General features: G+C 51.5%; 1 protein-coding gene across 1 annotated transcript in view; it reads right to left on the minus strand.

The window, feature by feature from the left end:
• Nucleotides 1-17,112, minus strand: part of LOC140398329 (parathyroid hormone/parathyroid hormone-related peptide receptor-like) — a 275,848-nt gene that overhangs the window by 10,687 nt on the left and 248,049 nt on the right. Inside the window, exon 11 of the mRNA XM_072486901.1 lies at nt 10,279-10,320. Within this exon, the coding sequence (XP_072343002.1) occupies nt 10,279-10,320 (42 nt within the window). The remainder of the gene's footprint in view (nt 1-10,278; nt 10,321-17,112) is intronic.

The raw sequence follows: 17,112 nt of genomic DNA on the forward strand, positions 1-17,112 counted from the left end.
TACTGGGTTATGGGGATAGGGTGGAGGTGTTGAACGTGGGTAGGGTGCTCTTTCCAAGAGCCGCTGCAGACTCGATGGGCCGAATGGCTTCCTTCTGCACTGTAAATTCTAAGATAATCTATGATAATCTAGAACAAAGGTTCGGCACAACATCGTGGGCCGAAGGGCCTGTTCTGTATTCTTCCATGTTCTTTGTTCTATGTCACAGACATTGCCACAGACACTGCCACAGAGACAGTCCCACAGACACTGCCACAGACACTGCCACAGCCAGTGCCACAGACACTGCCACAGACACTGCCACAGCCAGTGCCACAGACACTGCCACAGACACTGCCACAGAGACAGTCCCAGACACTGCCACAGCCAGTGCCACAGACACTGCCACAGCCACTGCCACAGACACTGCCACAGCCACTGCCACAGACACTGCCACAGAGACAGTCCCAGACACTGCCACAGACACTGCCACAGAGACAGTCCCAGACACTGCCACAGAGACAGTCCCAGACACTGCCACAGACACTGCCAGAGACAGTCCCAGACACTGCCACAGACACTGCCACAGAGACAGTCCCAGACAGTGCCCCAGACACTGCCACAGCCACTGCCACAGAGACAGTCCCAGACACTGCCACAGAGACAGTCCCAGACACTGCCACAGAGACAGTCCCAGACACTGCCACAGCCACTGCCACAGAGACAGTCCCAGACACTGCCACAGAGACAGTCCCAGACACTGCCACAGAGACAGTCCCAGACACTGCCACAGACACTGCCACAGAGGCAGTCCCAGACACTGCCACAGACACTGCCACAGAGACAGTCCCAGACACTGCCACAGAGACAGTCCCAGACACTGCCACAGAGACAGTCCCAGACACTGCCACAGGGACAGTCTCAGACACTGCCACAGAGACAGTCCCAGACACTGCCACAGGGACAGTCTCAGACACTGCCACAGAGACAGTCCCAGACACTGCCACAGAGACAGTCCCAGACACTGCCACAGGGACAGTCTCAGACACTGCCACAGAGACAGTCCCACACACTGCCACAGAGACAGTCCCAGACACTGCCACAGACACTGCCACAGAGACAGTCCTACACACTGCCACAGAGACAGTCCCAGACACTGCCACAGACACTGCCACAGAGACAGTCCCAGACACTGCCACAGAGACAGTCCCAGACACTGCCACAGACACTGCCACAGAGACAGTCCCAGACACTGCCACAGAGACAGTCCCAGACACTGCCACAGACACTGCCACAGAGACAGTCCCAGACACTGCCACAGACACTGGCACAGAGACAGTCCCAGACACTGCCACAGACACTGCCACAGAGACAGTCCCAGACACTGCCACAGACACTGTCACAGACACTGCCACAGACACTGTCACAGACACTGCCACAGAGACAGTCCCAGACACTGCCACAGAGACAGTCCCAGACACTGTCACAGACACTGCCACAGACACAGCCACAGAGACAGTCCCAGACACTGCCACAGACACTGTCACAGAGACAGTCCCAGACACTGCCACAGAGACTGCCACAGAGACAGTCCCAGACACTGCCACAGACACTGCCACAGAGACAGTCCCAGACACTGCCACAGACACTGCCACAGACACTGCCACAGAGACAGTCCCAGACACTGCCACAGAGACAGTCCCAGACACTGCCACAGACACTGCCACAGAGACAGTCCCAGACACTGCCACAGACACTGCCACAGACACTGCCACAGAGACAGTCCCAGACACTGCCACAGAGACAGTCCCAGACACTGCCACAGACACTGCCACAGAGACAGTCCCAGACACTGCCACAGACACTGCCACAGAGACAGTCCCAGACACTGCCACAGACACTGCCACAGACACTGCCACAGCCATTGCCACAGAGACAGTCCCACACACTGCCACAGACACTGTCACAGACACTGCCACAGACACTGCCACAGAGACAGTCCCAGACACTGCCACAGACACTGGCACAGAGACAGTCCCAGACACTGCCACAGACACTGCCACAGACACTGCCACAGACACTGCCACAGCCATTGCCACAGAGACAGTCCCAGACACTGCCACAGACACTGCCACAGACACTGCCACAGAGACAGTCCCAGACACTGCCACAGACACTGCCACAGACACTGCCACAGCCATTGCCACAGAGACAGTCCCACACACTGCCACAGACACTGTCACAGACACTGCCACAGACACTGTCATAGAGACAGTCCCAGACACTGCCACAGAGACAGTCCCAGACACTGCCACAGACACTGCCACAGACACTGCCACAGCCATTGCCACAGAGACAGTCCCAGGCACTGCCACAGAGACAGTCCCAGACACTGCCACAGAGACAGTCCCAGACACTGCCACAGACACTGCCACAGAGACAGTCCCAGACACTGCCACAGACACTGCCACAACCACTGCCGCAGACACTGTCACAGAGACAGTCCCAGACACTGCCACAGAGACAGTCCCAGACACTGCCACAGACACTGCCACAGAGACAGTCCCAGACACTGCCACAGACACTGCCACGGAGACAGTCCCAGACACTGCCACAGAGACAGTCCCACACACTGCCACAGACACTGCCACAGAGACAGTCCCAGACACTGCCACAGACACTGCCACAACCACTGCCACAGACACTGCCACAGAGACAGTCCCAGACACTGCCACAGAGACAGTCCCACACACTGCCACAGAGACAGTCCCAGACACTGTGACAGAGACAGTCCCAGACACTGCCACAGACACTGCCACAGAGACAGTCCCAGACACTGCCACAGACACTGCCACAGAGACAGTCCCAGACACTGCCACAGACACTGCCACAGACACAGCCACAGAGACAGTCCCAGACACTGCCACAACCACTGCCACAGACACTGCCACAACCACTGCCACAGACACTGCCACAGAGACAGTCCCAGACACTGCCACAGACACTGTCACAGAGACAGTCCCAGACACTGCCACAGGGACAGTCCCAGACACTGCCACAGACACTGGCACAGAGATAGTCCCAGACAGTGCCCCAGACACTACCACAGACACTGCCACAGAGACAGTCCCAGACACTGCCACAGAGACAGTCCCAGACACTGCCACAGAGACAGTCCCAGACACTGCCACAGACACTGCCACAGAGACAGTCCCAGACACTGCCACAGAGACAGTCCCAGACACTGCCACAGACACTGCCACAGACACTGGCACAGAGACAGTCCCAGACACTGCCACAGACACTGCCACAGACACTGGCACAGAGACAGTCCCAGACACTGCCACAGACACTGTCACAGAGACAGTCCCAGACACTGCCACAGACACTGGCACAGAGACAGTCCCAGACACTGCCACAGACACTGCCACAGAGACAGTCCCAGACACTGCCACAGCGACAGTCCCAGACACTGCCACAGACACTGCCACAGACTCTGCCACAGCCATTGCCACAGACACTGCACAGAGACAGTCCCAGACACTGCCTCAGACACTGGCACAGAGACAGTCCCAGACACTGCCACAGACACTGCCACAGACACTGTCACAGAGACAGTCCCAGACACTGCCACAGACACTGGCACAGAGACAGTCCCAGACACTGCCACAGACACTGCCACAGAGACAGTCCCAGACACTGCCACAGACACTGCCACAGAGACAGTCCCAGACACTGCCACAGACACTGCCACAGAGACAGTCCCAGACACTGCCACAGACACTGCCACAGAGACAGTCCCAGACACTGCCACAGACACTGCCACAGACACTGCCACAGAGACAGTCCCAGACACTGCCACAGACACTGCCACAGAGACAGTCCCAGACACTGCCACAGACACTGCCACAGACACTGCCACAGACACTGCCACAGAGACAGTCCCAGACACTGCCACAACCACTGCCACAGACACTGCCACAGACACTGTCACAGACACTGCCACAGACACTGCCACAGACACTGTCACAGACACTGCCACAGACACTGTGCTAGATACGCCATCCCAGACATGTCGCCCCAGACATGCCGTCCCAGACATTATCCCAGATATGCCGGCCAGGCACTGCCATCCCAGACATATCGGGCTGGATTTTCCGCCGTCGTTTTGCTCCGTTTTGCCGGCAGCCCGGGGGTTTCCCGACAGAGTGGGACTGCCCCACAATGGGAAACCCCATTGAGCAGCCGGCGAAACGGAGCATCCCACCGGCGGGGTGAACCAGAACTTTGGTGGAACGGAGAATACAGCCCGTCATCTTAGACGTGCCGTCCCAGACAGTGCACCAGACATGCCATCCCAGACACCCCACCCCAGACATACCGCTCCATACACATTGTCATCTCAGACACACCTTCCTAGACATGCCACCCCAGACACGCAACCTCAAACATACTGCCCCAGACATGCAGTCCCAGACACAGCACATCAGATAAGCAATCACAGCCATGGCATCCCAGACACTGCCCCAGACACCCCATCCCAGATACCCCATCCAAGACATGCCATCCCAGACACACCATTCCAGACACACCGCCCCAGACACGCTGCTCCAGACAGTCATCTCAGACACACCATCACAGGCACACCGCCCCAGACATACCCTCCCAAACACACTGCCCCAGGCATGCCACGCCACACATGCCATCACAGGCACGCTGTCATCGACACACCATCCCAGGCATGCCATCCCACTGTCCCAGAGACCCCTTCCCAGACACCCATCCCAGACAGCCCGCCCTGACATGGAACCCCAGAAATGCCATCCCAGGCACACCATCCCAGACACACCATCCCAGACACACCATCCCAGAAATACCATCCCAGACACGCCATCCCAGACATGCCATCCCAGGCACACCATCCCAGAAATGCCATCCCAGACACACCATCCCAGACATGTCATCCCAGGCACACCATCCCAGGCACACCATCCCAGACATGCCATTGCGGGCACACCATCCCGGGCACACCATCCCGGGCACACCATTCCGGGCACACCATCCCGGGCACACCATCCCAGGCTCACCATCCCAGGCACACCATCCCAGACATGCCATTGCGGGCACACCATCCCGGGCACACCATCCCGGGCACACCATTCCGGGCACACCATCCCGGGCACACCATCCCAGGCACACCATCCCAGGCACACCATCCCAGACACGCCGTCCCAGGCACGCTGTCCCGGGCACACCATCCCGGGCACACCATCCCGGGCACACCATTCCGGGCACACCATCCCGGGCACACCATCCCAGGCACACCATCCCAGGCACACCATCCCAGACACGCCGTCCCAGGCACGCTGTCCCGGGCACACCATCCCGGGCACACCATCCCGGGCACACCATCCCAGACACGCCGTCCCAGGCACGCTGTCCCGGGCACACCATCCCGGGCACACCATCCCGGGCACACCATCCCAGACACGCCATCCCAGGCACACCATCATAGACACTGTCCCAGATATGCTGCCCCAGACACGCCATCCCAGAAACTGCCCCAGGCATGCTCTTCCAGACACTGTCCCATGAAGAGTTCTAGACACTGCCCCAGCCACTGTCCCAGACACACCTTCCCAGACATCCAATCCCAGACAGCCCCCCCCAGACACAGAACTCCAGACATGTCATCCCAGACATGCCATCCAAGACACACCATCCAAGACACGCCATCCTAGACACGTCATCCCAGTCGTGCTGGCCCAGACATAATGCCAGACACGTCATGCCAGACACGTCGCCCAGTCATGCCTTTCCAGACACTGTCCTAGACACTGTCCCAGACACTGCCCCAGACATTACCCAGACACTGTCCCAGTCACTCCATCCCAGACATGCCATTCCAGTCATGCTGCCTCAGACACTACCCCCAACACTGTCCTAGATACTGATATCCCAAGCCCTATCCCAGATATCCTATCCCAGACACGTTGTCCCTGACATGCTGTCCCAGGCACGTCATGACAGACACGTCATCTCAGACACTGTCCCAGACACATCATCCCAGTCATGCCTTCCCAGACATAGTCCCAGACACTGCCCCAGGCATTGTCCCAGACACGTTATCGTAGACATACCATCCCAGACATGCTGCCACCAGACACTGGCCTAAATACACTGCCCCAGACACTTTCCCCAGCACTGTCCTAGACACTGATGTCCCAGGCCCTATCCCAGGCACGCCATCCCAGACAAACCATCTCAGATACGTCATTCCAGACAGGCTGTCCCAGACACGCCAACCCAGACACGCCGTCCAAGAAACACCATCCCAGAGACGCCATCCAGACACATCACAAATTCCAGCAATCGGCCTCAGCATCCACGACAGACTCCTGAGGGTGTCTCAGTAATTTCTCATTGATATGTACCCACGGTTTGTACAGACAGATCAACCAGGACCTGTTGTCAACTATTGTTGCCTGTCACAAAACAACAGATAGCTCATACTCACTGTGTGAATTACTGCAGTTATTTAAAATGCTGGAAAAACACGTCAGGCCAATTTTGATTTGTTGAGAGGACAGAATGTTTCAGGAATGGACTAACCAAAGGGCCAACTGTGAAATATGAATGTGTAAAGACGAGCATTTCGCTGAGGATAACTTAAGGAGACTGCAGGGGAACATAGGCAGGTTAAGTGAGTTGGCAAAGATCAGGCAAATGGAGTATAATGAGGGAAAATGTGAAATTGTGAAAATGTAAAATTCCCCAGACACTGCTCCAGACACGTCATCGCAGACAGGAAGTTTATAAAAGAATCATATTATCTAAATGGTGAGGGATTGCAGAGCTGAGAGATGCAGAGGGAAGTGCATGAACTACAAAAAGGCTAGTATCCATGTACAGCAAGTAATTGGGAAAGCAAATGGAATGTTATTGTTTATTGCGAGGGTAATTGAATATAAAAGTGGGAGGTTATGCTTCAATTGTACAGAGCATTTGTGAGACCACATCTGGAGTATTGGGTACAGTATTGGTCTCCTTATTTAAGGAAGGATGAAATGCCTTGGAAGCAGTTCAGAGAAGGCTTACTGGACTAATACCTGCAATGGGTGGGTTGCCTTCTGACAATTGGGGGAAGGGTAAATACGATGTTGTCAGACAAGAATTGAAGTGCATAAGTTGGGAACATAGGCTGGCAGGGAAGGACACAAGTGAAATGTGGAACTTGTTCAAGGAACAGGTGCTACGTGTCCTTGATATGTATGTCCCTGTCAGGCAGGGAAGAGATGGTCGAGTGAGGGAACCATGGTTGACAAGAGAGGTTGAATGTCTTGTTAAGAGAAAAAAGGTGACTTATGTAAGGCTGAAGAAACAAGGTTCAGACAGGGCATTGGAGGGATACAAGATAGCCAGGAGGGAACTGAAGAAAGGGATTAGGAGAGCTAAGAGAGGGCATGAACAATCTTTGGCGGGTAGGATCAAGGAAAACCCCAAGGCCTTTTACACATATGTGAGAAATATGAGAATGACTAGAGCGAGGGTAGGTCCGATCAAGGATAGTAGTGGGAGATTGTGTATTGAGTCTGAAGAGATAGGAGAGGTCTTGAATGAGTACTTTTCTTCTGTATTTACAAATGAGAGGGGCGATATTGTTGGAGAGGACAGTGTGAAACAGATTGGTAAGCTCGAGGAAATACTTGTTAGGAAGGAAGATGTGTTGGGCATTTTGTAAAACTTGAGGATAGACAAGTCCCCCGGGCCTGACGGGATATATCCAAGGATTCTATGGGAAGCAAGAGATGAAATTGCAGAGCCGTTGGCAATTATCTTTTCGTCCTCACTGTCAACAGGGGTGGTACCAGGGGATTGGAGAGTGGCGAATGTCGTGCCCCTGTTCAAAAAAGGAACTAGGGATAACCCTGGGAATTACAGGCCAGTTAGTCTTACTTCGGTGGTAGGCAAAGTAATGGAAAGGGTACTGAAGGATAGGATTTCTGAGCATCTGGAAAGACACTGCTTGATTAGGGATAGTCAGCACGGATTTGTGAGGGGTAGGTCTTGCCTTACAAATCTTATTGAATTCTTTGAGGAGGTGACCAAGCATGTGGATGAAGGTAAAGCAGTGGATGTAGTGTACATGGATTTTAGTAAGGCATTTGATAAAGTTCCCCATGGTAGGCTTCTGCACAAAGTAAGGAGGCATGGGATAGTGGGAAATTTGGCCAGTTGGATAACGAATTGGCTAACCGATAGAAGTCAGAGAGTGGTGGTGGATGGCAAATATTCAGCCTGGATCCCCGTTACCAGTGGTGTACCGCAGGGATCAGTTCTGGGTCCTCTGCTGTTTGTGATTTTCATTAATGACTTGGATGAGGGAGTTGAAGGGTGGGTCAGTAAATTTGCAGACGATACGAAGATTGGTGGAGTTGTGGATAGTAAGGAGGGCTGTTGTCGGCTGCAAAGAGACATAGATAGGATGCAGAGCTGGGCTGAGAAGTGGCAGATGGAGTTTAACCCTGAAAAGTGTGAGGTTGTCCATTTTGGAAGGACAAATATGAATGCGGAATACAGGGTTAACGGTAGAGTTCTTGGCATTGTGGAGGAGCAGAGAGACCTTGGGGTCTATGTTCATACATCTTTGAAAGTTGCCACTCAAGTGGATAGAGCTGTGAAGAAGGCCTATGGTGTGCTCGCATTCATTAACAGAGGGATTGAATTTAAGAGCCGTGAGGTGATGATGCAGCTGTACAAAACTTTGGGAAGGCCACATTTGGAGTACTGTGTACAGTTCTGGTCGCCTCATTTTAGGAAGGATGTGGAAGCTCTGGAAAAGGTGCAAAGAAGATTTACCAGGATGTTGCCTGGAATGGAGAGTAGGTCTTACGAGGAAAGGTTGAGGGTGCTAGGCCTTTTCTCATTAGAGCGGAGAAGGATGAGGGGTGACTTGATAGAGGTTTATAAGATGATCAGGGGAATAGATAGAGTAGACAGTCAGAGACTTTTTCCCCAGGTGGAACACACCATTACAAGGGGACATAAATTTAAGGTGAAAGGTGGAAGATATAGGAGGGATATCAGAGGTAGGTTCTTTACCCAGAGATTAGTGGGGGCATGGAATGCACTGCCTGTGGAAGTAGTTGAGTCGGAAACATTAGGGACCTTCAAGCAGCTGTTGGATAGGTACATGGATTACGGGAAAATGATATAGTGTAGATTTATTTGTTCTTAAGGGCAGCACGGTAGCATTGTGGATAGCACAATTGCTTCACAGATCCATGGTCCCAGGTTCGATTCCGGCTTGGGTCATTGTCTGTGCGGAGTCTGCACGTCCTCCCCGTGTCTGCGTGGGTTTCCTCCGGGTGCTCCGGTTTCCTCCCACAGTCCAAAGATGTGCGGGTTAGGTGAATTGGCCAATGATAAATTGCCCTTAATGTCCAAATTGCCCTTGGTGTTGGGTGGAGGTGTTGAGTTTGGGTAGGGTGCTCTTTCCAAGAGCCGGTGTAGACTCAGGGGGCCGAATGGCCTCCTTCTGCACTGTAAATTCAATGATAATCTATGATTAATCTAGGACAAAGGTTCGGCACAACATCGTGGGCCGAAGGGCCTGTTCTGTGCTGTATTTTCTATGTTCTATGTTCTATGAAACGTTGGACAGGCTAGCCTTGTATCTGACAGAATTTGGAAGAGTAAGAGGCAACTTGATTGAAACATACAAGATTCTGAGGCGTCTTGACAGGGTGGATATGGAAAGGATGCTTCATCTTGTGCAGGAATCTAGAACCAGGGGTCACTGTTTAAAAATAAGGGGTCACCCATTTATAACAGACGTGAGGAGAACTGTTTCCCACTCAGAGGGCAGTGAGTCTCTGGAACTCTCTTCCTGGAAAAGGTGGTGGAAGCAGAGTCTCTGAATAATTTTACGGCAGAGGGACATTGATTCTTGGTAAACGATGGGGGTGAAAGGTTATCCGGGGTTGGCGGGAGGTTACAGTCAGATCAGGCATGATCTTATTGGAAGGTGGACCAGGCTGAAAGGGCCGAGTGGCCTCCTCCTGTTCCTTGTTCAAATGTTCATATGTCCATTGAGTTTGTAATACAGGGAAAAGTTCACCAGGTACTTTGCAGAAAGACAGCATTTGACCCAAAGTTACAAAATGACTTAATTGGCAGGTGAACCAAATGTTTTGGTCAAAATGGTAAGCTTTAAGGGGTGTTTTAAAAGGTTGAGATGCTGATGTATTTTCCAGGATTTTCTGATTTGGGATTTTTACGAGCAGCTTGGTGACTCACCTCTCCATTGCAGAAACAATAAATAATAGCAACAAAAAAGCCCTGTTTGGAAAAAGGAAAAAAATTATAAACAGCACCATAGAATAGCAGACAAGGAACATTCAGCCCATTGAATCTGTGGCAGCTCTTTCGGAGACCAATCCAGTCAGTCCCCCCCTCCCCACTACTCCACCTGCCCACGATTCCCCCTCCCCCCCCCCCCACCCCCCACCCCGTTCTTTTCCCATATTCCTGCCATTTATTTCCTTCAGGTTGTTCAAGTTTGAAAGCTGCTATTGATTTTCCATCCACCAGACTCCCCCCCCCAACCTGGTCTGACCCTCCAACCCCCTGACTCAATGCCCCTCCCCCTCCCGGCCTGCGCACCCCCCCCGCGCGCCGCCCCCCCCCCCCCCCCCCCCCTCGGTCTGAGGCCTGCCTCTCCTGTCCAAAACTTCATATCCCCCACTCTGCCATTACCACCAAGTCAGGGTTTCAACCCTGGTTCAATGAAGAGTGCAGGAGAGCATGTCAGGAGATACACCAGGCACAATGAAAAATGAAGTGTGAACCTGGTGTCGCTACAACACAGGATTACTTGTGTGCCAAATAGCATAAGCAGCAAGTAATAGACAGAGCTAAGAGATTCCACAACCGACGCATCAGATCTAAGCTCTGCAGTCCTGCCACAGTCAGTCATAACCGACTCACTGGAGGAGGAAGCCCCACAAATATCCCCATCCTCAATGATGGAGGAGATCAGCACATCTGTGCAGAAGACAAGGCTGAGGCATTCGCAACAATCTTCAACCAGAAGTACCGAGTGGATGATCCATCTCGGTCTCCTCTGGAGGTCCCCACCATTACTGATGTCAGTCTTCAGCCAATACGATTCACTCCACGTGATACAAAGAAATGGCTGAAGACACTGGATACTGCAAAGGCCTTTACAATATTCCAGCAATAGTACTGAAGACTTGTGCTCCAGAACTTGCCGTGCGACCTAGCCAAGCTGTTCCAGTATAGCTGCAACAATGGCTTCTACCTGGCAATGTGGAAAATTGCCCACATATATCCTGGACACAAAAAGCAGGATAAATCCAACCCAACTGTCATGATATTCAAACATACATCATAACACATACATAATGATAGACAGGCCAACGGACCAATTAGCACACATAACACGACAGCCAATCACAGACAAGAGCAGACACAGTATAAAACAAGAAACACGACACTTTCTAGGCAGTCCATCTGGAGACGGCACAGGGCCAGGACCTCATAGCAAGACACTCACACAGTCACAACGTGCTGAGTACCAAGTCTGATGTATAAGTAGTTAAATGGAATAAAACAGCGTTGTACCAATCGCAACCGTGTTGGTTCGTCTGTACCTCAAAGCACCCAACACTTCATGATACCAGGAGTGAATCGATACCTACCGGCAAATCCGCCATCCTGAGCCATGGACACCCGCAACAAACCGCAGCCGTTGCAAGTCGCTGGGAACCCGGGCACAAATTGGAAGCTCTTCAAGCAGCGCTTTGAACTCTTCATGCAAGCCAATGAAAACCAGGGCGCCTCGGACGAAACAAAGATTGCCATGCTCCTCACTAACGCAGGTCAGCACGCCATCGATGTATACAACTCCTTGGTGTTCGCGGGAGGCGAGGACAAAGCTAAGTATGACACGGTCCTCCTCAAGCTCGACAAGCACTTCAACGTTGAGGTCAACGAAAGCTTTGAGAGGTATGTCTTTCAACAGCACCTGCAAGGTAAGGATGAGCTCTTTCAGTCCTTCCTGACGCACCTCCGCATACTAGCGCAGTCCTGCGGCTACGACACCACCTCAGAGTCCACTGCCATGTGTTCGGCCTCTTTTGGACCTGGTGCTCCGGCAACGTCCATCTCCAACTGCAGCACCACAACCAGAAGCAAGTCCAAGTTCAACGCTCGCTACCAGGCGGATGAGCCCAGCTAAACCGCAGTTACATCTCCAGACCCAGCAGATCCAGATTCGAACAAAGGCCACTATTCCCCTGACCTAAGCCGGGTGCCTGAAGTTAAGTACAGGTTGTCATAGTGATAGGTGTCATTTAGCTCATAGTGTTTATGTTGCATGTATAAGTTAATCTTGTGTGTAAATAAAGTATCATTGATCTTGAACTAACTAACTGGTTGTTTGGCTCTTTGATCGATACCCGGTTGAACCTTGTGGCGGTATCATTTGATACCTGGCAACTCTGAAAGCATATCATATTCATATCCATATTAAGAAAGGCAATCTTATTGACTGCCATATTTATGGCAAGTAAATATAGCAACACCTTCTTAAACAGAGGAACAACACTGGGTATTCTCCCATCCTCCGTCCACCTGAAGACAGTGAGGATCCAAAGATTTCCTCAGCAATTTCCTCTCCAGCCTCCTTCGGTATTCTGGGGTAGATCCCATCAGGCCCTGGGGACTTATCTACCTTAATATTTTTCAAGACGCCCAACACCTCGTCTTTTTGGATCTCAATGTGACCCAGGCTATCTACACACCCTTCTCCAGACTCAACATCCACCAATTCCTTCTCTTTGGTGAATACTGATGCAAAGTATTCATTTAGTACCTTGCCCATGTCCTCTGGCTCCACACATAGATTCCCTTGCCTGTCCTTCAGGGGCCAACCCTTTCCTTGGCTACCCTCTTGCTTTTTATGTACGTGTAAAAAGCCTTGGATTTTCCTTCACCCTATTTGCCAATTATTTTTCGTGACCCCTTTTAGTCCTCCTGACTCCTTGCTTAAGTTCCGTCCTACTTTCCTTATATTCCACACAGGCTTCGTCTGTTCCCAGCCTTCTAGCCCTGACAAATGCCTCCTTTTTCTTTTTGACGAGGCCTATAATATCTCTCGTTATCCAAGGTTCCCGAAATTTGCCTTATTTATCCTTCTTCCGCACAGGAACATGCCGGTCCTGAATTCCTTTCAACTGACATTTGAAAGCCTCCCACATGTCAGATGTTGATTTACCCTCAAACATCCGCCCCCAATCTAGGTTCTTCAGTTCCCGCCTAATATTGTTATAATTAGCCTTCCCCCAATTTAGCACATTCATCCTAGGACCACTCTTATCTTTGTCCACCAGCACTTTAAAACTTACTGAATTGTGGTCACAGTTCCCGAAATGCTTCCCACTGAAACGTCTACCACCTGGTCGGGCTCATTCCCCAATACCAGGTCCAGTACAGCCCCTTCCCTAGTTAGACTATCTACATATTGATTTAAGAAGCCCTCCTGGATGCTCCTTACAAACTCTGCCCTGTCCAAGCCCCTAGCACTAAGTGAGTCCCAGTCAATATTGGGGATGTTGAAGTCTCCCATCACAACAACCCTGTTGCTTTTACTTGTTTCCAAGATCTGTCTACCTATCTGCTCCTCTATCTCCCGCTGGCTGTTGGGAGGCCTGTAGTAAACCCCCAACATTGTGACTGCACCCTTCTTATTCCTGATCTCTACCCATATAGCCTCGCTGCCCTCTGAGGTGTCCTCCCGTAGTACAGCTGTGATATTCTCCCGAACCAGTAGTGCAACTCCACCACCCCTTTTACATCCCCCTCTATCCCGCCTGAAACATCTAAATCCTGGAACGTTTAGCTGCCAATCCTGTCCTTCCCTCAACCAGGTCTCTGTAATGGCAACAACATCATAGTTCCAAGTACTAATCCAAGCCCTAAGTTCATCTGCCTTACCCGTAATACTTCTTGCATTAAAACATATGCACTTCAGGCCACCAGACCCGCTGTTTTCAGCAACACCTCCCTGTCTGCTCTTCCTCAGCCACACTGGCCCTATTCCCTAGTTCTCCTTCAATGTTTTCACCTTCTGACCTATTGCTCCAGTACTCACCCCCTGCCATTCTCGTTTAAACCCTCCCGTGTGACACTAGCAAACCTCGCAGCCAGGATATTTATGCCTCTCCAGTTTAGATGCAACCCGTCCTTCTTATACAGGTCACACCTGCCCCGGAAGAGCTCCCAGTGGTCCAGATAACAGAAACCCTCCTACACCAGCTGTTTAGCCACGTGTTTAGCTGCTCTATCTTCCTATTTCTAGCCTCACTGGCACGTGGCACAGGGAGTAATCCCGAGATTACAACCCTGTCTTTTAATTTTCTACCTAGGTCCCTGAACTCCTGCTGCAGGACCTCATGTCCCTTCCTGCCTATGTCGTTAGTGCCAATATGTACAAGGACCTCTGCCTGTTTGCCCTCCCCCTTCAGGATGCCCGCGACCCATTCTGAGACAACCTGGACCCTGGCACCAGGGAGGCAACATACCATCCTTGAGTCTCTTTCACGTCCACAGAAGCGCCTATCTGTGCCTCTGACTGTAGAGTCCCCTATGACTATTGCTCTTCTGCGCTTTGATTCTCCTGCTGAAAATCAGAGCACGTGGTGCCACTGGTCTGGCTGCTGCTGTTTTCCCCTAATAGGCTATTCCCCCCAGCTGCTGTTTTCCCCTAATAGGCTATTCCCCCCAACAGCATCCAAAGCGGTATTGTTCGAGAGGGGGACAACCACAGGGGATTCCTGCACTGACTGCCTGCCCCTTCTGGTGGTCACCCATCTCTCTGCCTGCACCTTGGGTGTGACCACATTTATATAACTGCTATCTATGATGCTTTCCGCCACCTGCATGCTCCTAAGTGCACCCAATTGCTGCTCCAACTGAACCATGCGGTCTGTGAGGAGCTGCCATTGGTTACATTTGCTGCAAATGTAGTCGACCGGAACGCTGGAAGTGTCACAGATCTGCCAGATCTCACAGTTGGAGCACTGCACCCCACTGAGTGACATTCAAGCACTAATTAAATAATTTAAAATAAACACTTGAATTATTGTTAGATTGAGTTCCATTAACTATATGGCCCTGACGCTAGATGATTTTTACTGTAAAATTAAATGCTAAATACCGATCACTGCCCTCAGGTATAGTTACTCCACTATCTAGTTAATCAATTAGATTTTTATTGTAATATTAATTTTTTTTCAAATTTAACAGATTCCCAACCAGCCAATCAGGTGACAGCTTTACTGTGATGTCACTTACAGTTCCCCCCCCACACACAATTTGAAAAGGAAATAAGAATCACTTACCTTCCCAGGATGCTCTCTGGTTCTCTCCCTGCAGATTAACAGTTACAGGCCAAAAGAAAGGAAACAAAACGGTAGGGAAAAAGCAACTTCTCCCACTCTGCACCGAATTACCTCACTGCACCAAATTACCAAGTTCGAATTCCCACTCTGGATGTGTCTCACTCACTCAGGCTGTGTCTCCTTGACCTGCGCAAAGCTTACTGAGTGCGCTTTCTGTCTGTCTTTTATACAGAACTCAGCTAACCAGGGTGACTCACACTACTTAAGCTTCAAACAGAAGAATACAATGTACACCCTTGTGCCACTAAACAGGCCTCAGGTGACTGACAGATAACTGCCTCTCAGCAATTAGGGTGGGGGCAGCTTCAGCCAATCAGACACTAAGCTACACACTGCACTTTTAACTGAAAAACAGCAGAATTAGACTTAGAGTAAGTCTTACCACTTACCTTTCCTGATTACCTCACTGCACCAAATTACCAAGTTCCAATTCCCACTCTGGATGTATCTCACTCAGGATGTGTCTCCCTCACCTGCGTAAAGTTTACTGAGTGCTCAGAACCCAGAGCCCAGCACCCAGAGCCCAGCACCCAGAGCCCAGCACCCAGAGCCCAGTGCCCAGAGCCCTTTTTCCTGCGGGCAGAGCCCAGCGGCCAGAGTCCACTGTGACAAAATGGTCAACAGCCTGAAAAGCGAGGCCAGGTATAGAATTGGACAATCTAAATTAAACAGCTCTGGGAAATTTGGACAGGCTTAATAAACAGAGACACTGATCAGAGGCAAACAAGAGCAAGTCTGAACTTGCCCTGGAGTTTGGAACTGGAAGTGCTCGACCCTGACCAATAAGGACAGTATTTTGTGTACTGACTAGTATCAGCCAGACGCGCAGGCACCTCAGGTCCAGTATCGCTCAGACTCAATGGTGCCTCAACACCATATATGGAAAGGGCTACTAGCGCTCTGTACACCTGAGAATGGACCCCCCACCCGCCCAGAACCTCATTGGTAGGAAGCCAGAAAACCTTCCAGAAGAGCATGAAAGAGAGTGTCTGTTAGGACACCTGGAGGCCACCCCGAACGAAGACCACCCCAGTGAAGAGAAGACATGGCGATGACCAGAGAAGGCGTGCGAGACCAACCTTTGCGAAGACCCTGAGTTCAGAAGCAAGGTCATCGGAGTGGGCAGAGTACAGTGAAGAGTCATACCCGGCAGAGCAGCCTGACCAAGTTCTGAGTCTCAGTTAAACCACAGTATTACCTTATGCAAAGCCAGCCCTGCCATCCAAGAGCAGCCGCCGACCCAGGAAGCGGGGAAAACATGCCGGCCTGAAGGTGAAATTTAAATTATGTGGCTTCAAGACTCCTCTCCCCAGCAAACGTCCCAGCGATTGAGAACAAGCTGGATGACCTCTACGCTAGATTTACCTCCCAGAGGGAAGTGAGAAACTGCTGTGTGCTCTGCTTCACCAAGACACGGCTCACTCTGATCACACCGGACTGCGCCATCCAACCCGAAGGCTTCTCGATCCACCGGATGGACCGCATGATGGCGTCAGGCAACTCGGGGGTGTTTGCCTCCTCATCAACACCTCCTGTTGTTCGGATGTGGTGTCCTTAGCGTGCCACTGCTCCCCAGATCTAGAATTCCTGACCATGAAGTGTCGGCACTTCCACCTCCCACACGACTTCACCTGTGTACTCATCACAG

This window comes from Scyliorhinus torazame, chromosome 21 (genome assembly GCF_047496885.1).
Source record: "Scyliorhinus torazame isolate Kashiwa2021f chromosome 21, sScyTor2.1, whole genome shotgun sequence".
Taxonomy (NCBI): Eukaryota; Metazoa; Chordata; class Chondrichthyes; order Carcharhiniformes; family Scyliorhinidae; genus Scyliorhinus; species Scyliorhinus torazame.